This window comes from Diadema setosum, chromosome 9 (assembly GCF_964275005.1).
Source record: "Diadema setosum chromosome 9, eeDiaSeto1, whole genome shotgun sequence".
Lineage (NCBI taxonomy): Eukaryota > Metazoa > Echinodermata > Echinoidea > Diadematoida > Diadematidae > Diadema > Diadema setosum.
The window spans coordinates 7363974-7391224 of NC_092693.1; the positions used below are offsets into that span (position 1 = coordinate 7363974).

General features: G+C 39.0%; 2 protein-coding genes across 3 annotated transcripts in view; both read right to left on the bottom strand.

The window, feature by feature from the left end:
- LOC140232902 (heterogeneous nuclear ribonucleoprotein C-like 1) overlaps positions 1-27251 on the bottom strand; it is a 281840-nt gene that overhangs the window by 6545 nt on the left and 248044 nt on the right. The window contains exons 1-2 of one of the 2 annotated variants that reach the window (XM_072313013.1): positions 5242-5324; positions 2566-2610 (exon numbers count right to left, since the gene is read on the bottom strand). The gene's annotated coding sequence lies outside the window, so the exon portion shown is untranslated. Of the gene's footprint in view, positions 1-2565; positions 2611-5241; positions 5325-27251 lie in introns of those variants that run through there. The other variant, XM_072313014.1, reaches the window with a different exon arrangement.
- On the bottom strand, positions 14927-26229 carry LOC140233117 (heterogeneous nuclear ribonucleoprotein C-like). Its single transcript, XM_072313234.1, has 5 exons — positions 26164-26229; positions 17742-18111; positions 17039-17114; positions 15944-16041; positions 14927-15445 (listed from the first exon to the last, which is right to left on the bottom strand). The coding sequence occupies exons 2-5, from the start codon at positions 18091-18093 to the stop codon at positions 15294-15296; spliced, it is 678 nt and encodes a 225-aa protein (XP_072169335.1). The 5' UTR covers positions 18094-18111; positions 26164-26229; the 3' UTR covers positions 14927-15293.

The window sequence follows — 27251 nt, forward strand, 5'->3', positions numbered from 1 at the left end:
AACTTCCCTAATCTTTTCAGTGCTACATTACTTCACTTTAAATTGCCATATTCATTCATACCATACCAGAAACACTGAGAATTTTTCACATGCCAAAAGTAATAACATCGTTACTTCAGAAGTCTGTGTTTTATCAAGGTCCACTTATATGGAATTCAATACCAGATGATATTCGTAAAGTTACCTCTTTTAATGTGTTCACGCATAAACTTAAGGAGAATTTCATACAAAATTATTATTCCTAAGTTCTTGACATGCTTGGCTGGCATTACATGTATTTTATCTAATGATTATAACTCACTTTGTGTTTGTACTGTCTTCGTAATGTAAATGTAGTGTTTTGTGTATCATTGCTGTATTTCTTGTTGTTTTGATCTTACATCTGTATATTTCTTCATCTCGTTTAAAATATGAAAATGATTACCACCAATGCATTTTTTTTTTTTTTTTTGATTATGTGGGTCGGCCAGATTTTAAGGAAACTTTGAATTCCTCGTTGGCTGCTTCCCTTCAGCTTTATGTATTCCAAAGATCTGTCTCTACTCTGTGCTTGTCATGACTGTTAATCAATGTAATTCTCTGGGTTTTTTTTTTTTTATGCTGAACAAATAAATTCAATTCAATTCAATTCAGTGCCACGTGGTCCTTACTGACCGCCTTATATCACTGAATGGTAAGTTCATGAAAAAGAAGTGAGGTTTTGGGAACTCCCCACATTACACATGTAATAATAAATACCTTTGGTATGAGGGGATAAGCCTCTACACCACATAGACATCCATGGGACCATAATAATAATATGCTAAGCTTTCCTAATAAGAGGTGACTGTTGTAAGTCCAATGTCCAATTGACGTGAGAGAGATAGAGCGAACAAAATGAAAGTGAAATATACATGTAACTGAAAGTAACAGGCTCAGCCACACAGGGAACAGCAAAGGCATTTTTCTCCATGTCCTCAATTGTGCACTCATGTGACTGTTCAATGTGTAATAAGATTGTGGTTGCCCTTCAGTGAATTTCACTCGAATAACTCAATAGTGGGATAGCAGCAATATCCTGTGGTTAGACCCTTAACGAGACAGAGCATTATGTCTGAATAAGGACAGTGGTAAAAGGCATTTAGTTGTAGGGCGTATATGTCTGGGTAATAATCACAACATACATAAAACACACATACACACACACACACACAAATACACACGGTCATAACGCTCCAGAGTATTAGTATCAACATGGAGGTGAAGAATAACATTGGCCCAGACTTTACCTACAAAGGTCACTGACCTCTGATTTCAATAGATTAGAAAATATATATATATATATATAAAACACGGAACAATCACTGACAAAATAATATGGACTCACACCATGTTTGACATACCCCTTTGAGCACCTGATCCATTGAAATCACTCAAAAATTAGCAAAATCTGTAACTGGGGAACATGGCGCGGTTTCAAACTTTACTTTTTTTTCTCCCTTCTCCCAATTGTTGCACTGTACATTCGCTAAGCACTCACTTTTTTGTCTTTCTTTGAGTTTGGTTGTCATTAAAGGGGATGGCTAGTAACTGATCAGTGGGAATCAGTGGGAATGCCGGGGGATGATTGTTCCAATCCCTGTGGGATTCATTTAAGAGAACATTATATATCTATTGTGTGAACATTACTTGCTTCAGAATGGTCTTAATGTGCAGTTTAATGTTTCCAGTTTAGCATGCCTGTACAGTGACGGGGCGATCGTTAACAGCCGTTAACGATTGCCCCGTCACTGTACAGGCATGCTAACCTGGAAACATTAAACTGCACATTACTTGAATATGAGACCATTCTGAAGCAAATAATTTTCACACAACAATAGATATATAATGTACTCTTAAATGAATCCCACAAGGATTGGAACTATCATCGCCAGCATTCCCACAGATCAGTTACTAGCCATCCCCTTTAAAATCAAGAACATTAACAAATTCTGCATCACAAGTTCCTGGTACCTGTTATTACCTTGATAACATTATTCTTATAGAGCACTGTAAACAAGCATGCACAATGAGAGAGAGGGAAAAAGTCAAGCATTAATATTTCCATTTTTGTTGTTGTTGATGCACCAAAAATCACCCGTATCAATTACCGATATTTATCTTGTTTGTTTTGTTTCCAGGTTACTTTTTTTTTTGGGGGGCGGGGGGTTGGTGAAAACTGTGCAACTTCTAAAAAGATAAATCATTCACAGAGAACCCAAATACACAGATGAACAACAAAACTTAAATTCATACAAACACAACAGCTCAGAAGTATGGAAAAAGAAACCATGAAAGTGATGATGAAAGAAGAATTACAAATTAAAAAATACATTTTAGGTCATCAATTTGACACAAAAGACAAGGGATGTACAGAATTATCATTAAATGCCTTGCCACGGATATCTTCATATGTATGGAAACAACGTATGCAATTTAGTATTTAGGTAGCATATAATGAGAATATATTTTTTTGTCAAATAAACAAAAAAGTATAGGAAAAATACAAATGAAAGGAAAAAATGTGGTGAAGAATAAAGTACTCACCAAAAACAGCAAAAAATGCAGCGGCCTTTCAATAAATTACCATCTCTGGAAAAAAGGAAGAAATAAAAGAAAAATAAATACAAAAGAACAAAAAATATTTGAGCTACTTAAAATGAGAGCATGAATAATAACAAAAAATAACAAGATCCTCACAACGTAAGTGTCCATCTTTTCAAAAAGTATACAGTAATAGGGCATATTTATGAAGTGCACCATTAAACACAACATTAAATGAACAACATTAAATGGGAGCAAGGTTGTTTGCACACACAAACTTGTGATATACAATCATACACTTCACACAGACGATGCAATTATTATATATAAAAGCCAAACTTATGCTTCATTACCTAGTCTGCACAATACTAGGTTGGTTTATTTGTTTCATTCTTTCATATGTACAAATGAAGAAAGTGACACAGATAAATGGTGTGTGTGGCAAACTTTTTTTATTCATTCTCATAAGAAACAAGAGTTGACAGTATGTAATTGAAAGACTCCAGGCATTATGGCTTGAAAGAACATGGTAGAATTTTTCTGTGTGAAACGAAGTCTCTGGTAAAATCCACATTTCAGTAATTTATTCATATATCAATAAATTCATATTACATGAAAATAACTCAAATGGAAAACAAACTTCTTCCACATGATAAAGTGTTGAAAGAATGAATATTGTTGGTATCAAGATAGGTAACTACAACTTACATGTAGGTAAATATGCCTCTGAGCATTTTGCAAACATCCATCAACAAATGATTGAACATTTTCATTGCAGATTTTTTTTTCACTGCTCTTTATTTGATTAAAGTCAAATGGAATTCAAAATAACAAAGGTATCGATCCCCATGTATAGCTCTGATCATACGTAAAACTGCTAAATAGTTCTCATAATTCATCAGTTCATATAGTAGCTACATGTAAAACCTATGCTTTTGCGTGCAGTTGAATTTTGGAATGGGAGGTTGAACTTGGTGCTTTTTTTATTTCAAACATGTTAAAGCCAGCATCAACATGATCATCTTGTAGTTTAGCTTATCTGAATTAATTTGTAAATACTAGGGAATTATCGAGGCATCACTAGGCTGCTATACAGCAGGACACATTAATATTGGATTACCTAACTTGTGATATAATGCATCATTAAGAATTATCAATAAACATAAAATTAGAAAAGCACTCTGAGAGCGCAGACCTCCGCCAAGCACCTACTTCACACTGATGATCTAGCACGCTGCACTGGTGGTATTTTCCATCCCCCCATTAGCAATACTGCCCTCTGTAGCTCAATAGAGACAGCTTCATAAATACCGCCCTGTTTATTTTGGACGATTTGCATCAAGATCGCAATGCAGATGATATGCATGGGTGGTTACAAAATCAAAGGGAACATTTCCCACTGGCTCTCTGAAGTGCCTGTCAGCAGGCTTACCAAGCGTGAGTACTGCACGTAAAAGCATGAAGAGCGCATTTACGCGCAAGCTATATCTGGACACGATGCGCGTGACAGACAGGCCAGTGGGCGGGGCCAATGAACCTCATTATAACCAGCAGCGGTGCCAGAGTTGCCTTGTCCTTTTTTTCGTGGGCTTCTGCGGATAGTGAACACAAGATGGAGACATAGAAGGATACTGACACACACACACAAAAAAAAAAAAGGACAAGAGCCTTGTCTGTAGACTGATGATCTTGCTCTTCCACAGAGATCAGTGATTTCCACCCATGCCATATGTATGCATGCTGAAAAATTGCCCTATTTCCCAATAGAGAAGCCTTTGTTACGTCATAAACCCTCAGCTGCGCGGTAAGCCTCGCCTTAGCGTAGAAACTAGAGCACAGACACACCTTAGTGCGCATATGAAAACCTCAAAATGCGCAGCTTTAACTCCCAAGTTCATTGACCCTACCTGCCAAAATATCGGGAAATCTTCATAAAATCTATACAAAATTCTACATCACTACCAAAAATCAATCATCTATGGTACTACGCATCTGTTCCTTGTGTCATTCTCTCCCTTTCCTGCAAATTTCATCCAAATCCGTGCCCAACTTTTTGAGTTATTTTGTAAATTTTACACAGACAAACAAATAGTAAATGAAAACATAACCTCCTCCCTCGATGGAGGTAATAATTCAATCTAACGAGAGAAGAAGTGTAGCATTTTATTGGACAGTGCAATATTCCAAACAGTATCACTGACACTGTGACTCGGTACGTGCGTGCTGCAGTATAGTACCAGGACTATCGATCTAGGCACTTCCAAGTCCAACATCCAGCACCACAGAGGCAGAGCGTCCAGCCGTTGCAGAAGTGTGGTGGTAAATTAACTAGAAGAATCTCTACCTCTTAGTTTATATCAATTACGACGTCATCATTTGAGACGATCGAATAACCAGATTTAAACCGGAATGGCTTAGTTGTGACACACTATCAACTTGCTTAATAAGAATGTAAACAAAAACACAGCACGACATTTCAATATGCAATAGAGCTAGACCTATGTGAAATTTGCACGTTACCAACATCACATCGAACAAAACGTTCGGGACTACTACCATTCTATACGTCATTTAACATGCGACTTCAAAACTGAAACGCATGAAATCTCTAACGCTCCTAAAAGTATTCTATTTTCAACAATCTCAAAAGATACAATCTTGTCAACTATGTGCACGTACATGTTTCTGAAATGGATCGACGGAGGATCTTCGTTTCCTGGCAGATTTTAGAGAATAATGACCCACGTGTAACATCCACCTGGTTTCTTCGTAGACGGAACTAGACACATAATTATCGCTCTTTTTTTTTTTTTATAAAGGTCGGGCGAGCTCGCCGCAGCGCAGTCCATCATACATGTGCAGTAAGTGCGAGATGATGTGAGAGATCGATGTTACACTCGGGCCGGGAGTAGACACACAGAACAGTATATAAAAAAGAAAGAAAGAAAGAAAGGAAAAAAAAAAAAAAAAAAAAAAAAAAAAAGACCGGCTCGGCGCGCACTCGCGTACGGCCGACGCTCGCGTTTCGTCACACCGGGGGAAAACCAACAAATCTGAAATGGAACATGAACTAGAATTAGGCCTAGATCTATATGCGATATTTTCAGGGTGAGGTGTTAGAGCTTTATTTTTTTTTCCCCAGGTTATTGAATGCCGCAAAAAAAAAAAAAAAAAAAAAAAAAAAAAAAACCTGAACAAGTGATATTTGATAATTCTGTCATTAAAGAAGTCAAGACTACAACATTTCTCGGTATTACAATTAACAATAAGCTAATTTGGAATTGTCATATTGATAATATTTGTAAGATAGTTTCAAGAAATATTGGCATTATTAATCATGTTAAACGGATTCTCCCCAAGTCACTGCTTCTTATGTTATATTCAACTCTTATTCTTCCTTACCTTAATTATGGCGTAATGGCATGGGGAAATGCAATACAAACAAAAATGGACAGGGTACTTCTCTTGCAGAAAAGAGCGATGCGTTTGATATGCAATACCGCTTATAGATCACACACTGATGTCTTGTTTAAAGAAAACCGTATTCTTAATATTACTGATTTATATCGTCTTCAGCTGGGTTGTTTTATGTACAATGTAGAAATTAACGCTACCCCTGCTGTATTTAAAGGGAAGATAAACCCCAAGAACAATGTGGATTGAGTGAAAGCAGCAACATTAGTAGAACACATCAGTGAAAGTTTGAAGAAAATCGGACAATCGATGCAAAAGTTATGAATTTTTAAAGTTTTGATGTTGGAACCGCTGGATGAGGAGACTACTAGAGGTTATGACGTATGAGTGGACTACAATATCAAGAAAATATAAAGAAAATACTAAAAAAATCAATTTTTCATAAAAATTACAAATTCCATCAACTTGATATTGACATATGTTAAGGGAAGCAATTATTCCCCCTGCTTTCTGAAAGCGGTTGGTCCACTGCTCTTTCATAATTCTAGAAAAGTGAATTTTTGTAGAATATCCTTTATATTTTCTTTGTATTGTTGTCCACTCATACGTCATATCCTCTAGTAGTCTCCTCATCCAGCGGTTCCAACACCAAAACTTTAAAAATTCATAACTTTTGCACCGATTGTCCGATTTTTCTCAAACTTTCACTGATGTGTTCAAATATCAAAGTCAAACAAAGCGATACTAATAAAGTTGGGGCCTGTCACCTTTTATTATTAACACTTTTTTGGATATCTCAGCCATCTGAAAACCAATTTTCATCAAATAAACGTTGAATCCTTCTTAAAATTACATGCTCTTTCATATTTCATAAGAGGCTTTGCATTATCTCACTTAGGAATGTTCAAAACATGAATCCCTACCTCAACCAGTACTGTACAGTCCCTTTAAGGAAATGTTTCGAAAAAATAATGTTATACATAATTACTCAACAAGGAATGCGAATGATTATCATCTTCCTAAAAATAGAACTAGATTTGGTAACAGAAATTTCATGTTTACTGGTCCTAAGCTTTGGGATTCCTTTGATCGTTCACTAAAACAAGCTCAGAGCTTGAATAGCTTTAAGTATAAGCTCAAAACTTTGTTTCTTGATAAGTATTGATAAACAGTTTTATGGTAATAAAACGTATGTATATTTCAATCAATGTTTTCTAGAAGTACTTTCATTAAGTATACTCGGAAGGTTATCTTCTGTTTCATTCATTATTCTAATGGTATATAATGTACACTGTAAACACTTTATACATAAACCTGTGCTTTGTAATATATACATGACTTGTTGTATATCCATAGTACGGTTCATAATTGTGCCCTTGTAAATAGTGTATATATGGTGTTTTTGTTATTCCACTCAGCCTTATCTTTGATATTATTTTGTCTATAATCTGTAGGGGGACTACATTTAACAAGCAGTGCTTCTAAGTAGTCCCCTCCACATTTGTACATGGTGTGATTGTATCTCAGAATATCATGATATTTCGTATATACATGTAATATACTCTGTATAGTATTGATATAATGTCCACTATGTGTTATACCCTGTATATTTTATCATATAATGTCCACTATGTGGAATATGAATAAATTTCATTTCATTTCATTTCATTTCAATTTCATTCATTTCAACCCCTGATGAATCAATTGCAACTAGCTCTCAATGAAGTACAAGGATATTGTAATGAATGGCAAGTAAAACTATAGACTGATGTTAGATGAACATCCCAATATTTACATGATTATGAGAGTAGTGTGATGTGGTTCATGATTTCATTCATATTGGTGTACAATCTGCTCTATATGGTTCTTTTAAAAAGGCAACAGGAAGTTCTGCCCACAAGAGCTCTATAGGCCTATGGTATGGTGACTACAGCAACGCAAATGCAGTTGTCAATATATTCGATGTCATTTATCTTTTTATATGGTAGTGAAGTCTGTGGAAAATAACAAAGCAAGACACCCCTGGCTGAAAGCAAATTGATTTTTTTCCCTCCACAGGAAATTTCTTTAGAACTTTATCATCATTCAGCAGGTTCATAATGTAGGTTCATTCATTGAGGCCTACACCAGACTGTATGGTATATGGAGAGACTGGTCGAGCACTGATTTTAAGCCATGAAAAGTGCAGAGTATAAATCAATTTCCGGTTAAGAATATTGCGAGGTAAAGTGTATAAATATTAATTTTGTTTTGCTCTTCGTATATATCACTAGTCTGTAAGAACGTGTGGAAGGTGAACTCGTGACACATCGTACTCAAGTGAGCGCTAGACCCCTGGGTCTCTTGTTAACAATCAAGTAACGGAACATTTTTTTTTGCAACTTTTCTGTTCTGATCGCCCCTCCGCTCTTACTCACCACACACGTCATTTTGACAAAGCATATCAATTGTAAAATGGTAACTACAAATGCACTATTCTTATATTACAGAAACATAATTGATAAAAGTTGAGTTTCCTTCTTTTTTTGTGTGTGTGTTGGGTTTATAGATAGATACACAAATAAAATGAATAAACAGATGAATATACTAATGTAGATAATTACTGAGGTGTGAGACATGAATAGGTCAGATATGCAAATCCAATTTCATGAAATCGTTCTGTTTGGCTGCACTTGTAAACATTAAGTGGGTTTTCCCTTGAAATATATTGCATGATACATTTTACTATTGATATTATCTCTTCACACTCACTCATGTTCAGGCAACCCAGGACACAAACCATATTTCATATGCAAAAGACTTTCAAGTTTTCCATTAACATACGGTTTTTAATGGCAACCATTCTTTCAATACTGAATAGAATATGGAGAGAGAGAGAAAAAACAACAACAACATGATACAAGATGATGACACCATGTGCACATATAAAGAACACATAATGTTAACAAGGCCATAAAAAGGAGGGAAAAGTAAACATGAAAGTCACATCTTTCGTCAGAGAAACATCAAGTATTTGAATTAAACACACCACGTAATTTCTACATATGACTTTGCTAGTTGTATAGTTTGGCAGAACTACCCCAACATGGACACAACACAAATCTGAAATGTCTAGGACATGACTAGTGTGTTTGAATTTACAGCATGAAAAAAAGAAAAGAAAAGAAATGCAACACTTGTATGTTAATTGCTACTGACATCTGTATGTCTGTTTCATCCACACAATTACCGAAGTAAACATGACAAAAAGGATAATGTGTAATACTAGTTTAGACTGAATGGACGAAAACACTCGAACTTGAGCTACAATCCACATATCTGCATTGAAGGGTCCAGCCCCTGGGTATCAATGTCTCTCTTCACGGTGTCAAAATTTGGTACTCTCACCTTACCCTAGCATGCAGGGTATGAAGATGCTTAATTGACATAACAAAGCAGTGGCCCAATTAATGACGATCCTGCCTCATTTACATTCCAACTATGTCAGTGACCAGCGTCATTCGAAAGGAGTGCCCAATTATCTGGTGCCCAATAGCGGGAAACTATATCATTGTATAATATTGCTCTCCGCTACGATAAGAATACGTATTTAGCAGTATTTACAACACATAAGGATACACTTAGCATTTATTCTAACAATAAACTTTGGTCACTTCCTCTTTGTTATACATTGACTACCAAACTACTCTTTGAACTGGAATTCATTTTTTTAGAGCACTATTTACATGGATTTTACTGCGAGAAGATTATCAAAGAGTTAGCACCAATGGACCTGATGGTGAACTCTTTTAACCTCTCCTCACCTTAAAAAAAAAAAAAAAATTAAAAAAAGATAAAGAAAAAAGAAGAAGTTAAGTTGAAATGCTGCAGGTACAATAAATACTCTTGAATGGAAGTTGATACAAGATGGCTTACAAAATGCCAAACAAGTAACTTCCTCCTACCAGGATGATACATGTACAGTGTATTATAATAACTTCTATAAAATCCACATCTATAATTCATTGGCTGATCTCAAATATTATATAACATTGTTACTCTTGATGCATTTTCATGCATTTCTAAACATGTATATCAGATTACAATACTGCACACTCCAATCAGTTCTTAGTCTATTTATCATTCTCATTTTTTACATTTTCTTTCCTGGCAAATGTAGGTTATCCTGTTAAACACTGTTGAACTCTAGGGTTAATGTATCAGTATTATGACGAATGACCTGAAGACATCCATAAGCACATATTAAAATCTACTAGAGCTCTATCGTTCCAGGCTGTGACAAACAACATATTAAACTGGGGCACGAAAAATATGCGTAAATTTTTGACACAGACCATCCAATTGCTCCAGAGAAGAATATCAGCAAAAAAGGCTTCTTAGCAAACCATGCCATAGAATATGGTTAAACACAATATAAAGTGAATGTTGACAGAGACATACATTCCATATTGTGGTGCACAAAAGTCATTTCATTTTTGCACTGTCTTTCCTTGTTGCACAAACAACCTTCAGGAGATGGGGAAACTTTTTCAGACTACAGGAAACAGTAAAGGAAAAGAAATGAATTCACAACAAAATCATTTTCAAACAGTTGCATTGGGATTTGAGATAAACTCCTTTTTTCCTTTTTTTGACCAACAATAAAATATAAGCTTAGCTTTATAAACAGCAACAATGAAAAACAAATTAAATTGCATCTGTAAGTTGATGCCTCCTGTGACAGATCACATAAGAGAAGCCAAGAAGTTTAGACTGTTATTGATGAATAGAGAAGTTGCATTAATGCACACACAAACATATCAAAGCGAAAGGTTTTAGACAATCTTTGATGAAGTAATTAATGTTCAAATGGCAGCAATGTTGGCATGGTACACTCATTGATGAGCATAAAGATGCATGGACATCAAACTTCCATGTTGTGCATTTCCTTTTTCTCGCTATTCCCTATTCTAAATGCAATTTCAACACAATCAGCACAACCATAGCCTACACTATTACAGCCATTAACATGTGCAAGCCACTTACTCAGATAATGCACATTCTCCGCTGCAATTGTTTGCTTACTGCAACATTACAAACTTTCTGGAATAATGAAACAAAATCACCAGTCATTTAGGTGGTTAGATACAATGGCTTGGTGACGTGGGAGTGAACAATGAATGAAATGACAACATCTGTGGCAAATTTCACCGATATCTTTACTGTCTTATTGCTCTTTAGTACTAATTCTAATGATGAATTTTCACAGATAATCACAAATCCACGTATGCCTTCATCGTCACTCTTCAATTATAACGAAAAAATATTTCTTTTTCTACACATTAGAATACACAAGGCAACTTTAAAACAAGTATGTCTCAATTATTCCATTACAACAGCTACAGCTAATTCATCAGTCCACTGCTTCACAATATCAACTACCTAACAAGAAGAAGACAAGAGTTGCATAATGAACACAAGGTACCTAAAAGTGAACATTTAGGTATGCACTGGCTAGGCAAACTGATACACTGGCAGCCAGTACAAACAAATAGTGGATCAACTTTCTATGAGGGGGTAAACAAAATGTCATTTAGGAAACCACAAGTCAAAACACAGGGTGTGGTAAATGCACTTGTACACATCTTACACACAGCAATTTTGTAGTGTGCCTTTCTGTGTTTCACAAAAAAAAAACAAAAAAGAGGAGAAAAAAAAACCTTTTATATACTCCTATTAATCTTTGCATTACCACACAAGACAGCAAAGCACTTGGCAAATTGATTCAAAACAGCAAAAGGCTTCACACACTATGAGCAGACAAAAGACATGTGATGCATGCTTCTAGATAGGGCCAATCTTGGTTGGTTGGTTGGTTTGTCTGTGCATGTTGGGTGGCAGAACTTGACTACAGATTCAAAATCTGACACTGTATCAGAGCTGCCAAACATTCACTCAAGGACCTAAAGCAGGGAGATTCAAAAGAAGCTTCCAGGGAGACACTTTGTGTGTTGCGTGCACTGCAACGGGCAAAAATAATTCCTAAATCCAAGAGGCATTTGTAACATATTGTCAGGACATGGAGAGATAGATATTTTTTTTTCCCCTAAGAGCCTCTGACAGAAACAGGGAGACGTGATAGCTGTGTAACATGAATTCAGTTGTCTCTAAAGCACTGAAGAAGATACATATACATTAAATGAATGAAATATTCAACTGCACATTCAGCTGAACTGCTTAATCTACTGTACTGAAGACAGTGCTGCACACTGGCAATGATCGGATGGTCCCTGACCAGTAAAAATCATTGTCGGACCAGTAATGAGAAGCTATTCATATTTCTTTGAAAATTTTGTTGACAGGCTTTCAAAGTAAATTTGAAGAATATTTCATGAACTCATAAACTGAATCGGAAAATTACAACAAAAAGTTGATCTGCCCTCGCCATGTGCGTTGTTGAGCAAATGCCCAGTGTTTAAAAAAAAAAAAAAAAAAAAAAATGGGAATTACGCATCAAGGTTCTTGGCAGTTCAGGGATGAGTTTTAGACATGATTCTCTCAACATTTGTACAATGGGCTATTTTCAAATGTATACTCCAGAATGTCACTTCTGGGTCATAATAACCATCAAATACAGAGTCTAAGCCACTCTTCTTATTTCACTACTATCATCAAGAACACAGTAAGTTGTTGTGGTCTCTAGTTTGCATGTTGGCTTTGATTTAAATCGTGTTAAGTTTATTGCTTCGTTGAGTGGGTTAGGGAAGAGGAAAAATGGTGGCTGCTTTCGATATACATCCTTTACTATGACTGGGGCATTCTGGACATGAGGATACACAATTGACAGACAAGAACTGATGCATCACAAGTGCTTGTATCATTCTAGTACTGACACTTTCCACAGGAAAGTAGGAAGGCAACTTGTTTTCCCCCTCATTATCGTGAAAATAGCGCATGTACAAGAAACTATAAAATTAGTTTTCCACAAAAGTTATCACTCTCTTTGCATGTAGAAGGCGTGTACCGGACAATACTGATACACTTATATAACTTCTACATGAACTTACAAGCTGTATTATGCACACCTTACTTGCTCAGCATAACATTTCATGCCGCTCTCCTTGTATTAGTGAGTAGTGTGTAGGATATCAAAGACACAACATGGTTTAAATCTTAACCATTTCATGGCCAAGCACACATGATACAAACACATCATGAACAAAGTAACACATTTTTGTTTTCATTTGAAACATGAGCCACATCTAAAAAAGAACAAAACATACACTCTTCAAGTCCAATAATTTCAGGTACACAGAAAAATACATACTTTGAGAAATCTGGGAGAGGCACAACAAGAGTTTTTGCAATTCCTACTTTCTTAGCATCAAAGCATTGCATTAAATTGTATCTTCCTTTCATATGTTTGCTTGACAGAGTATTCTATGTCATTGTTTGGCTTAGCTGTACATGGTTTACGCAGACAAAGTACCATCGGAATGTGGAAAACATCATCCTACAAATATATTTTGTCACGACAGCTTCAATTGATCAAAAGATCTGTGCAAAATGGTTTCTTTGGTCAAACAATGCAATTTGAAGATTATCTAGGACATATCGAGTCCTGAAGAATGCAACACACCTGCACACCATCCTTCATCTCAGACTTTGCCCCACAATGCTTGCTGTTAATTTCCTCACCTGTTTCAACCATGTATTCTACTCTGAATCATTTACATGAAATCAACAAATTGTTTCTATTTGTGTTACTTTTTTATTCATTTCTGTTTACTGCACATCTATGGGTGCGTTCAAGCGCTCTAAAGCGAACCAAAGCGAACTGAACTAAAGCGTACCGTACCGTACCATGCCAGTTTGGGAGCGTTCGAGCACTCTGTTGAGAAAGCGTACCTCACGAGTTATTTTTAGAAAAGGTCACACATTTTTTAGGAAGAATGTCATCCACCTGGCGCTTGAACTACTTACAGCTGTCCCAAACAAAGAGAATGATGTCTTTGCATTGTGACGTATGTGCATGATACGCGCATGCTTTACAACGAACTTTTGGTACGCTTTGGTTCGCTTTTGGAGCACATCGGGAAGAAGTCCACTTTTGGCTCGGTACAGTACGGTACGGTACACTTTAGGAGCGTTCGAGCGCTCCTCTGGTGCGGGTACAGTACGGTACAGTTCGCTTTAGGAGAGCGCTCGAACACACCCTATGTTCCCCTTGTAAGAATCTGTCTCTTTAGGAGTTACATGTAAACTACTGCACTAAGTTTGTTACGACAAATGCTCACAATTAAAAAGAATAAATAAATAAAGGGTAAGCATCGATTAGTTCTGAAATCTGTGAGAGAAAGCGTGAAATATCTTATCTTTACATGTACGACCTTAATATGACATCAAGTGAATTTTCAGTAGAGGGATGTGTTAACAGTGAATCGATATGTGAGACTGGTGCCACTTGTACACTGCCTTCCCTAAAAGCAAGAACAACAGTGACCTTAATCCCAAGTCTATGCGAAGTTTTGCTTCTTCTTATTTAACCATTACTTGCAGTCTTCTGATTGCTATCATCCTCATTTTTCTTTGAAGAACTTCACCAAAATCAGCTACATTGCTCAATTGAATCGACCCTTACCTGCACCTAATGAGGACATCAACCGAAAAGTGCAGCATGTGAGATCTGATTTGTGTGACCAAAAACCTACACTAAACAGTGTGACGGGCGTAATATCTGAAGCAAAGAATTCGCAAAACATGCTGCTGCCTAGTACGAGTCAGTAATACACATGCTGGGGCATTTGGAGATTTCAGTGCACCGAACTTTGTCATGGCAGCGAAGAAATCACCCACTGATACCTCCCCCTCCCCACCCCATTACATCCCACCCCACCTGCTTTGGGAATTGACGCACAAGAGAGAGAGAGAGAGAGAGAGAAAAAAAAAAAAAACAACCCAAAAACAGGCCATTTATACAAGCAAGAAATCATAGCAAAATTTCTTGTCCCAAGGTAAAAAATCTAAGAAAAATAAAGTAAAATAAGATGACACCAAAATGTGAAACAGTCCAAATGGATCCTGCTTGTACCTTCCCTTTCCAAGCAATCCATCATCATCCTCCAATAGCGTCTTATTCCAAAATTTGTTAAAGGAGTATAAAACTTGTGTACGAGCACCAATTCGCTTGGCACAAATCCGCTATGAAACTAAACCTCCATCTGCTACTTCTAAACCGACTCACGTGTCCCCTCGACGACGGTCTCCACCCCCTCAACATACAGAAACTGGCAGAGGAGCTGCGACGGCAGGCACCCTACCTCCCCTTTTGACAGGCCTTACATGGTGCCATTGCCACTGGGGGCCTTGCTCCCTCCACCCGCCTTGAGGTCATAAATGAGCACCTGATGGACGGCGGCAGCATGCTTCATGAGCTCCCACGGTGACACCTCCACATGCTTACACATGGCACAGATCCATGCAGGGGGTTCTTTTGGGGGTTGAAGGGAAAAAAAAAATGTTCAGATATGTTGATTACTCACACAATAGAAACCTCTTTACAAAGACAAACAGATATGTGGCAAAATGCTTTTCCTTGATCCCTATAAAACAAATTCCTTTTGTTTTTATTGTTTTTGCTGATATACTGTAGCAAAATGCCTGATATACAGAAACTTTCCCATTTCAAAGGACCTGCTTAAAATAGGTTTCCCCTCGCTTCTGTGCAGTCAGGTTGGTCAGTACGGTGCACTCCTGATATAACGAACATGGTTAATACGAAATTCCAATTACAGCGAAGTAAAAATTCAGGCTGCAACATTATCCACTCAATGTAATTTCATTGTTTACTTGCTTGGTCATAACTAAAGTTAGATATAACAAAAGAAAACTGCCAGTTTGCAGCACCCTGGGTGGTATCATTCTATGCCATGTTCTCTGGTCACTACATCTACCCCTCACAATTCATTAAAAGGGGGCAGGTACTCACCATCTCCACTCCTCTCATCATCCATGGAAGCATCATGAAACCTCCTCCTCTTGGCTGCAGAAGGCTGTGCAGGCAGTAGTGCTGGGTCATAGAACTCACTGTGAAGGTTATAGTTCAGAGCAAGAAGGTTTTATGTCCTCATCCAATCAAACATGATTTATAGGCATGATATTGTTAATGACTCCTTTGACAGACTGGGCATTACCAGTGGGAGTGATAGACAGTAAATGACAGTCATGGAATGAAATCCAATCTTTTCGATTGGATACAATCTGCTGTACTTCACTGACACAATAATTCCTGAAAATCACAGAGGAAAAACACTCAGCATAGTTACCTACATGACAGATAATTCAATGACTGTTCACTGAAAAACACTGCAGCTGATAAAAGACTGTCAGATCTGGACGAACATTTTATTTTTTCCTGTTGCATTTGTACTACTGGTAGTTGCAGGTTTAAGAATATTCATGAATACCCCGGAATAATGCAATCATGACCATCCCGCCTTGCAAGTGTACCTCCATGTTACGGAGATTAATTTTGACTGAAACTGAAAGTTAACATCACTGAATATGATGTTGTACACTGTACATTGCCATCCTTCATATATAACAAGTTTCATTAGAGACCCTTCCAACTTGTCTGTGCTGTACTGTAGATAGTGCTACAAATATAAATACCCCCCCCCCAAAAAAAAAAAAGTCATTGACAGTGGACCAGTTAAACAACAACAACAACAAATTATTAGATCATGACACCACACATTCTAAATGCTGCAAACGCATATTTGGAAATACAAGAGATTTTCCTTTGCTTGCTAATTATTCAGTTAATAGAACACACATTACATACGCTAACACATCTTAAAAAGTTACTGAACAATACAAATGTTTGTCTTCTTCATAAATGGGGAATATTGGTTTTGGGCTTGTTTGTTTTTTCTACTGCTTCAAGATGGAAGCTAGGGTTTCCAGGTACTACACACATTTTGAACGATTATTCATTCATCACAACTTTCCTGTAAATATGAATGCACTTAATTGAAATCACATTGGTAATCACCTGGTGGTCTAAGAAATGACAAAAACTTACAAATTTGCAAACTCTCCAAATGCTCTTTTGAATCCTACAGGTCTGCTCTCGTCGGGTTCACTGGCAACACGGAGATCTGAAAAAGCAGAAAGAAGCATGCAATCACAGTTTCTATGAATTCATTACTAATTGATCAATGGCTGTATCATGGCTATGGTGAATTGTAGGCCTCCTTCTATCCACATTCATTCATTCATTCATTTATTCGTTTATTTATCAATTCATCAATTCATTTAGTCAAGCATTATGTTTTCTTTTAATACCTAAAGCGGCCTCACCACCAGTCAAAGCAGTGTTCTTCAAGAGTCCTACTCTTTCTCTTGAAAACAGCAAGAACATGCTTGCCGAAATGTTGGGAGTGGTTAGGCCCTTTTTAGGGCCACATACAGCGAGTGGTGGATCCAGGTGGGGCTGCACCAGGTGGGGGTGCACTAGGCGCCCCCCCCCCCTATTTTTGTCAAAACAAAAGGAATAGAAATAAAAAATGGGGGGGGGGGAGCCTTCTACCAACCAAATGACAATATTTCCGCACAATATTCTCACAACAGACTCTCTTAGCAGGCAAAAGCTCAATGGAAATCCCAAACAAGTTAGACCTGGACCCTGTGGGTCATTTACAACAACAGGGGCCCTGTGTTCTGAATGTTTTTCAAGCTAATATTGCAAATTACTGTAGAGAACATTTGCCACTGCACTGGCTTACCTAAGTGCTGTGGGTTGTGCACTCCTAGCCTCCTGCCATGCTCCGCCTCCACAGCAGCTCTGGCCTCCAGCTCCGATGTGAACTGGACAAAGCCATAGCCCTTGTGGAGGGAGATTCCCGTAATGGTGCCATACTCGCGGAATATCTCGAAGATTTGCTGACGATCTGCATGAAGCGGGTTCAGGTTTCCTATGAAGACCCTCGAGGCTTTGGCTGCGGGGTCTTGGCTGTTGGTGCTGGTGCCAATGGACAGGTGGCTGGATGGATTGTTGTGTGGTGGCCCTCCCATTCCGCCTCCACCGCCCATGAAATTGTTGACTGGTCGTGGACCACCAAATGGAGCTCTGTTCATCCTTCAGGAGGAATGGCGCTTTGGGGACAGTTGAGAGAAATCATTGCAGCTATTTATATGGACATGATTCACATCCTTGTTGTTGTTGTTGTTGTTGTTATTGTTGCTATTGTTGTCAATGGTACGCTAGTAAACAAATTTGTAAATGAAATAACCTATGTATGTCTCCCTATACGGTAAAGTTTCATAATGGGCCTATAAAAAATCATCTGAAGTCATTGATCATGTTCAAACACTTGTAATTTTTGACCATGTAAATGACCATAATAATTGCAAAAATCCTGATATAGACTGACACATGCTAAAGAAATAAATATATACTTGCAATTTACTTGAACAACAATTGTGACATTATGAGTGCATGTCTTTGAACACACTGCTTCCTAACAAATAAGCAAGTAGCTTGCTTGGATGTAGCCTTTTGTCAAGGCCCTCTCGCTGTATGGTGAAGAGAGCCCAGCTGAGTGGGGTTGCGCGAGGGCCTTTTGAGATCTGCTTCGCATCCTTTTGTTAGCCCTTTGAATTACAGACTTTTGCTTCCCGATTTCGGGAGCAAAAGTCCACCAATCAGCGTGTCTGTCTGCTCGAACCCGATTTGAATACAGCGAATGCACGCCACAGACCTCCGCTGGTGGTCAGTGATGCATGAGAACACCAAGGCTGAGGAGGTGGGGAGCGCGCAATTCCACTGGTCGACCAGAACCCGTTAATATGAATATTCAGTAGGGTTCACGTGTCATGAATAATAATGTGTGAAGCAGATCACAAAAGGCCCTCGCGCTGTCGTGCTCGGCTGGGCTCGCTTCACTCACCCATTACAGTGAGAGGGCCTTGACAAAAGGCTAGCTTGGATGAGGCCTGTGAGAAATGCTTGCAGAGGCTAGGACCCCGTTAACAGTGCGGGGCCGGGCTCGGCCGCAGCCGAGCCCGGCCTCAATTGCGTGGCCGAGCCTCGCAATTTTGTCCGTTTACACTGCTGGGCTCGGCCGCGCTTTTAATTCAAACCTTTCAATATTTTGTTGTAGTAGCGCTCTGCATGGCGATGAATTCGCCGTTCGGGCAAAGGCCTTTGCCGAAGGAAAAATCCTTTGCAGGACAAAACCACCTTAAACTATAGTTTTCGACGTTGAGGGGTTAATGTCCTGAATAGTGAAATAGTACGGGCAGAGGGTCTGGAAGCCAGACTAAAATTGGCCGCGCATTTGGCTCAGTTTGCGTTTACATCCAGGAAGAGGCCGGGCTCGGCCGCGGCTTGGCCGCGGCCGAGACCACCTCCAGAGTGAGGCCAAATGCGCGGCCAATTTTGGCCCCGCATTTGGCCTTTTGCGCGTTTACACCGAAATGAAGGCGGGCTGGGCCGCGGCCGAGCCGCGGCCGAGCCTCGCACTGTAAACGGGGTCTTAGCTTCCATGTAAAGGAACGTATCTAATTCATAAAATACCGGAATATGGAGCAGAGTATAAGGATTTTATCCCCCCATAAAACCCTCCTTTGGTAGGGAGGGGATAGAGGTATGCAATATTTGCAAGAATGCAAAATACCCTGGTATATCATTTTCATGACTGTACAATCCACTGTCATCAATGGCACTGTGTTTTCACATGATCACACAATTATACTGCAGGTGACTGTCAGTGCAGTTAAACATCATTCTGAATTAGAACATTTCTTATTCTATCTTTTGGGGGAGGGAAGAGTGAGGCATTTACTACATACCAACCATATTTCAATACACATATTCAATACATTGCCAGGCTTGAGAAGTTGGTGAGAACTGGAAGCACGTATCAATTACTTTAAAACAATTCAACGCACACAAGAAAACAAAACAATGAAATACAAGGAAGTTTTTCATCTGCAAGTGGACATAACAAATGCACGGATTGATAACCCTTCACAGGGGTGGATCAAGGATTTCCGTAAAGGGGAGGCACCTTTACAAAATTAAAGGGGGGTGCAAGAGCCTCCCTTCCCCCAATGTTTTTCTTTTTATTTCTTTTGCTTTAACAAAAAATAAAGAGGGGGCGCGTGCCCGATGCGCCCCCCTCTGGATCTGCCACTGCTTCACATATTGTTCCATCCACACTGTAGTTACTTAATTCTTGAATGTTGCAAAATATTTTCTACACAAAGGGTAAACAAATTGTAAGGGATGCATGCTTACTTACCACAACATAAAATAAAAGAAAAAAATATGAGGAGCCCTTCCTTCGGAATATAATATCTGAAATAAAATAATAAAAAAATGTAAAAATAAAACAGTAATAAATAAAAAATGATGCAATGTGAAAATGTACTCCATGATCAAAACTTAATCAAGAATGAATATCAATCACTACTGTTGGGATAATTTACCCCAGTAATCTGCTTAGGTGCATGGAGCTTCTTTCTCCGATTCATTGCCCTGAACAAAGTCAACACCATCACTGAACATACATGCAACTATTCGTACAGGTGCTCAAAAACGCAAATTCAATGTAACTCAAGTTGAAATGGCATCTGCCTGTTAAAATCATATTTGTAGGGCCCTTGCCCAAGGGAGCATGCAGAAGGTACAGGCAGGTGAGCAAAATTGTGCATTTGCAATGCCCTGCTGATAAAATGCAATGGCAACTTTGATTTCAACCATAAAGATAGTGACTGTTTCAGATGTGTTGTCACTTTTGAATTATACCTATTCTTTCGGATATTCATTTCACTGAACAAGATATTCACTCCCTTCCTGTATTTAATAGATTACATCCGCTGACTGGCCTGGCTAATGTTAGAAATCCTGGGATCCATGAAGGACTAGATTTCAACATGATCATTAACCACTGCAGTGTCTGCACTGTATTCAGGCTTGCAAATTATCCTGATCCTGAAGTGCATTGAGCAACATACTATTCTTGTGATGATGATGGGAATCCACATGTTCTTTGTTGCAGGTTGTGCCTATTGCTGCATAAAACATTACTTTGACAGTTTTGTGGGCTGTTCCAAACTACACTGCTACATGATGAGAAGTTTAAGTACATGTACAACATGCTGTTTTGTTGTGAAGTCTGCCTAGTGTTTCCCAGTGAGCTTGTTCACACTGCATGTCCAGCTACTGACCTCCTGGATGAGACATTGGCAGAAATGCAGTCTCGGTCTAGTCACATGTGGGTGGCTGTATCCTAGACCAAAAGATTATTCTGTATTTTCGCAGATATAATGTATGTTCTGTAGAATCCCTCTCCTAAAACAGATGCAGACTGAAGGCTCTTGTACCCAATACTGAAGGGGGATGCTTTGCCCATGAAAACCAATTTATGTACAATCCGACCTCTCCTATCCAGATATATCAGCGCTAATCCAGATAAAAGATTTGGCCATATATGAGAGACTTGATGTATAATATACACAGCTGCCGAAAAACGATTGCCTGTACTATGCCCTGATTCAATGAAAATTTTTTTGTAAATGCTTTTGCAGTGATCTGGGGGTAGTGAATGTCTGAATGCATGTTATCTAGATGAAAATTAGATGTGATATATCAATTATGTTTATTCATGTGAGTTTGCGCAGGCATTTTGTTTAAGTTTGAAATCCCCCCTTTTTCCAGTAATAAACATTGAAGAAGAAAAAAGAAATCATGCCTGAGATTGCATAAGGATAATAGAGAGATCCAGATAAAGGGAGGCTGGATAGGAAAGGCCAGACTGTAATTAGTTTACATGGCTGCAGTTGCTGATTTCCCGATGATCAGTTGTCAGCGTACTATTCATGCGTCAATGAGCTGGTAGCTGTGTCTATTTCTACGAAAATACCATCCAAATCTCTGATATTTCAAAAAGCTGGTGAGTGCACTGTATTTATCATATTAAATGTTGATTTCAAAAAGTTTGAATTTGTCATTCTAGGATGTTAATTTATGACATAGGGACAGGACAGTGGTTAAGCATCTCCCCTTGGAGTGTATAGATGACATGAGAGGTTTCTCTAGCTGTTGTTGTTGTTTTGTTTTCTTGAAAACCGTCAAGTGAAAATAAAACAAGGCAAGTGCATAATGTGTCTCGCCCATTCGCGTACAAGAAATTGTACGCGAATGGGATATAACAGATTAAAAAAAGAGATATAACAGATAAAAAGAGATTTAAAAGTGTAAAAATGTATGGCAAAAAAGAAATATGCCATAAAAACTTAACATTGGGCCCTTAAAGTTTGTTAACCCCTGCCTGTGACCTTTGACCTTGTGGTGACCATCCACTCCCCAAGGTACATCTACCATCCAAGTTTGGTCACAAATGGACCTATGGATCAAAAGTTATGACCCATAATAGAAACGTGCCATAAAAACTTAACATTGGGCTCTAAAAGTTCGTTGACCCATGCTTGTGACCACTGACCTTGTGGTAACCATCCACTCCCCAAGAGACATCTACCATCCAAGTTTAGTCACAAACGGACCTTTGGATCAAAAGTTATGACCCATAATAGAAACGTGCCATAAAATTTAACATTGGGCTCTAAAAGTTTGTTGACCCATGCTTGTGACCATTGACCTTGTGGTGACCATCCACTCCCCAAGAGACATCTACCATCCAAGTTTAGTCACAAATGGAGTTATGGATCAAAAGTTATGACCCATAATAGAAACGCACCATAAAAAATTAACATTGGGCCCTAAAGTTTGTTGACCCATGCTTGTGACCTTTGACCTTGTGGTGATCATCAATTCCCCAAGGGACATCTACCATCCAAGTTTAGTCACAAACGGACCTTTGGAGCAAAAGTTATGACCCATAATAGAAACGCGCCATAAAAACTTAACATTGGGCTCTAAAAGTTCGTTGACCCATGCTTGTGACCATTGACCTTGTGGTGACCATCCACTCCCCAAGGGACATCTACCATCCAAGTTTGGTCACAAATGGACCTATGGATCAAAAGTTATGACCCATAATAGAAATGCGCCATAAAAACTTAATGGGCCCTAAAGTTCATTGACAACTGCCTGTGAGCTTTGACCTTGAGGTGACCTTCATATATTGTAAAGTGTGAAACTTTGTATGACCCCTCTTCCTTCAAAGTTTGATTGCAATTGAAGCCCAGAGTAAAGAGTTATTTAAGTTTTTGTAGTGTTACGGACAGACGACGGACGGATGGACGGACGACGGATGGACAGATGCCACAGGCGATCCCTTAGTCTCCCCTCACCTCCGGTGGGCTCGACAAAAATCTTATCAAATTCCTCCACAAAGACAGATTTTCTGTCTCGCTATACTACCACTTGGGCGAGTACGGTCCATGGATACAACCACAAATCAGTCCGGGAATCCCGCATGGGGGTGGGGGGAGGGCTCCTGATCATAAGGATCTCTCCTCCTCGTGAGCACCCCAGTCATGCTCATGAGGTCCCCTGTTCACTTCTCATCCATCTCACATCTGACATATAAATTGTCACAAGCTCACATGGTAATTTATTAATTTTTTTTTTTAAATAATGTATACACATTTCCACTCTCCATGATGAAAAGAAGAAGAAAAATTCTATCTGCACTTTTTGAAGAAAATCAAGTTTTAATCAACCAATGTGCAGCAACCCACTGAAGCGGGTTCGCTCAATGCAGGACTGCCACAGACCCATCAGCTGGATCCGACTCAAAAGTTTTGGTGCTTTTTTCTGTGGCTCTCACCTCTCTGTGCACAAAAATATGCCCAATGAAACTGAAGACTGACATAATTTCACAAATTCAGAACTACCCTGATCTTGTGCATACATTCCAGATTACTATTCCATACTGATACGAGTAGGTGGGTAGTCAAATTTGTCAGCAAACTTATCATACAAGCAATGCAAGCTGTGGGATTTTCAGAGTGAGCTTGCCCACACATGCACGGGAGGAGACTTTTGTACATAACAAATTTATTGCATGGCTTACGCCCTGTCTGCCACCGGACGCTTGCATGAAAGGCGCCCAATGGCAGGTGGACAGCGGAATTCACAAAGAAAGCGATTAGTTTGCTGACAAATCCAAGTACCAACCTTATCTATCACTGGAATAGTAATTTGGAATATATCCACATGATCAGGCTTGTTCTGATTTTATTTTCATCTTTACAAATTTTGTAAAATGATGTCAGACTTCAGGTTCAGCTTCATGGAGCTGATTCATGCGTGGAGAGGTGAGAGCCACAGAAAAAAAGCACAGAAAACTTTTGAGTTGGATCAGGCCGACAGGTGTGTGGCAGCAGCCCTGCCTTGATCGAGCCCTCTGGCACCCGTGCTTCAGAGGGTCGCTGCACACCGGTTGATTAAAACTCACTTTTTGTCAAAAGGCAGAGACAAATTTTTTTTTCTCCTTTTCATCATGGAGAATGGACATATGTGTGTTTAACAAAAATTCACTGTGCAGACTTGCAACAATATGTCAGATGTGAGATGGATGAGAAGTGAACAAGGAAGCCTCATGACCATCTCGGGCCAAGGGCCTAATGCGCATGGCCGAGCACGATGAGGAGGGTTCCTTTATGAGCAGAAGCCCCCCTATGAGTGGGATTCCCGGACTGAAATGTGTGGCTGGCTGGTGAAGACACACTCACACAGGCATGTGGCTGCAGTGTCGGGGGTGGAGTACAAATAATGGAGTAATCGAGTCGGATTATGATACTCGTTCTACCATACATTCCCACTTCATGGGTAAAAACTTCCCTCCAGCCACAGCCTAGACAAGACTCTTGCCCTTTTTGCAGTGTCTGTATCCTTTTATGTCGCCCCCTTGTGTTCACTATCCGCATAAGCCAATGAAAAAAGGACAAGGCAACTTTGGCACCGCCGCTGGTTTTAATGAGGTTCATTGTCCCCGCCCACTGGCTTGTCTGTCATGTGCATCGCACCCAAATATGGCTTGCGCGTAAATGCGCTGCGCTCTTCATGATTTTACATGCAGTAGGTCACGCTTGGAACTGTTGACAGGCGCTTCAGAGAGCCAATGGGAAATGTTCCCTTTGAACTTGTAACCACCCATGCATATTATCTGCGTTGCGATCTTCATGCAAATCGTCAAAAATAAACCGGATGGTATTTATTAAGCTGTCTCTGTTATTGAGCTACAGAGGGTATTATTGCTAATTGGGGGATGGGAAATACTGCCCGGGCAGCAGGCTAGCCACAGCCTAGACTGAGTGATCACCCCAAGCCTCGAGTTTTAATCAAAACAATAGATTTTTTTTTCTTCTTCTCATCATGGAGAGTGGACATGTGTGTGTGTGTAACAAAAAAAAAAAAATCACAGTGTGAACTTGCGACCATTTATACATCAGATGTGAGATGGATGAGAAGTGAAGAGGAGGCCTCATGAGCACTGCGGGGAGAGAGCCTCTTGAGTACCTAGTCAGAGTCAGAGGTGCAGAGGGGAAGAGTGCCTCGTGAGGCATGAGGCGGAGCCCCCCTCATTGCATTATGAGCAGATTTCCAGAACACAGCAGCATAGAACGAGTTTTTAGGCTAGCCTACATAGGTTTATCACTTGTATACACTTAGCAGTCTACACCACACTGCAATACACCACTAGTATATTCCCTTACACGTACTTTAGGCTCTACCCGGGTGAGCTGTGGCTCTGTGACCTTGCTTGTGTGTGTGTGTGTGTGTGAAGGCAGTAATCACTGCTGTTCATTTTATGGCTAGTCGAAATTCATTACACGTAGTAGAGCTCTGCTTTTCAAAATTCGAGAAACAGGCACCTATCTCCGACAAAATGTGACAGATATTCAAGCCCGATACGTGATTCTGTACCGACTGATTCATTATAACAAAGTACAAAATCGCCATCACTGCATCTCTGTATACTACAGTGCACAGCATGCATGCATGCAGCACAGCTCAGCTTTGAGTCCCTGCTGCAATGCTGCATTGCACTGGATGATCAAGAGTTGTCAGCCTTCCAACACACACAGTCACACACATGTGGGTCAACGAACATCAGATGAGATGGTAGGTAGACTAGAAGAATGATCGAAGAAAAAAATAAGACATAGGATAGCAGTCTCATAGAAAGGAAGAACGTCCTCTGCAAATACAAACTGGACTAAGGAAACACTTACCTGTTTTTCAATGGCACCACGAGCACCTATTTGGTGGGAACAGAACTTCTCCGTAACGTGTGTCGCACGCACCACCCAACAGCCGCTTCGCTATGAACCAGTCCACGTATATCGCACATACAAATCAGAGGGCATCCGCATGGGGCACGGCCTAGTCGTGTAATCTCTCACTTGCGCACAACGTCGAACGACTCCCGACGATTACGACTCGACTCGACCCACGTGGATGGCCTTCTACCAAGGCTGTTGTATTATACCAAGGAGGTACGAGAGAACTATGTACCTCCTTGGTAATACAATGTATCATTCAGACAGATTGTTACTACTTGTCGTATCGTATGTCACACAATATATATTTTGTTCTTGTTGAAACTATGAATAAATTAACTGATTACTAGATAATTATATAGCTTGAGCACTTTGTTTTAATACTTTGTTGTAAGGACAGCAACGTGAATATTGATAAAACACATAAATAAACAGATAAATAAATACGTAAGATATATATGGATATATGTGTGTGTGTGTGTGTAGGCCCCATGTATGTATGTGTATATATATGAAGAGTTTGTTCGCAAAAACTGATAAGTCCATTTTTGAAGATTTTGAAGTACGCTCTCTGTCATAAAGTACAAAATAATACCTTTTAAATGATATATCGGTCACTACATATAAAGGTACATTTTTAAAGTTATGGCCAAAAGAAGCAAAATTTTTCTTATTATTCTCTATATTTTTCTTGACCATTAATCGCAAATATCTCCATTTGGCAAATATGGACTTATCGGTTTTTGCAAACAAACTCTTCATATACAACGTATATATATATATATATATATATATATATATATATATATATGATGAAAACAAAGGGGAAACTGATGAGACGAATAATTCATTAGTGAAAACTTTGAGGAAAGAAAACTGGATTCCATCGGGATTTGAGCCCTAATGTATAATTCAGTAATACATGTAGATACATACATATATATATATATATATATATAATGGCTCGACACTAACTTTTTTGTTTGGTGGCCCGATGGGGCCACCAAAATCCTAAATTTCAAATTTTTGGTGGCCCGAGA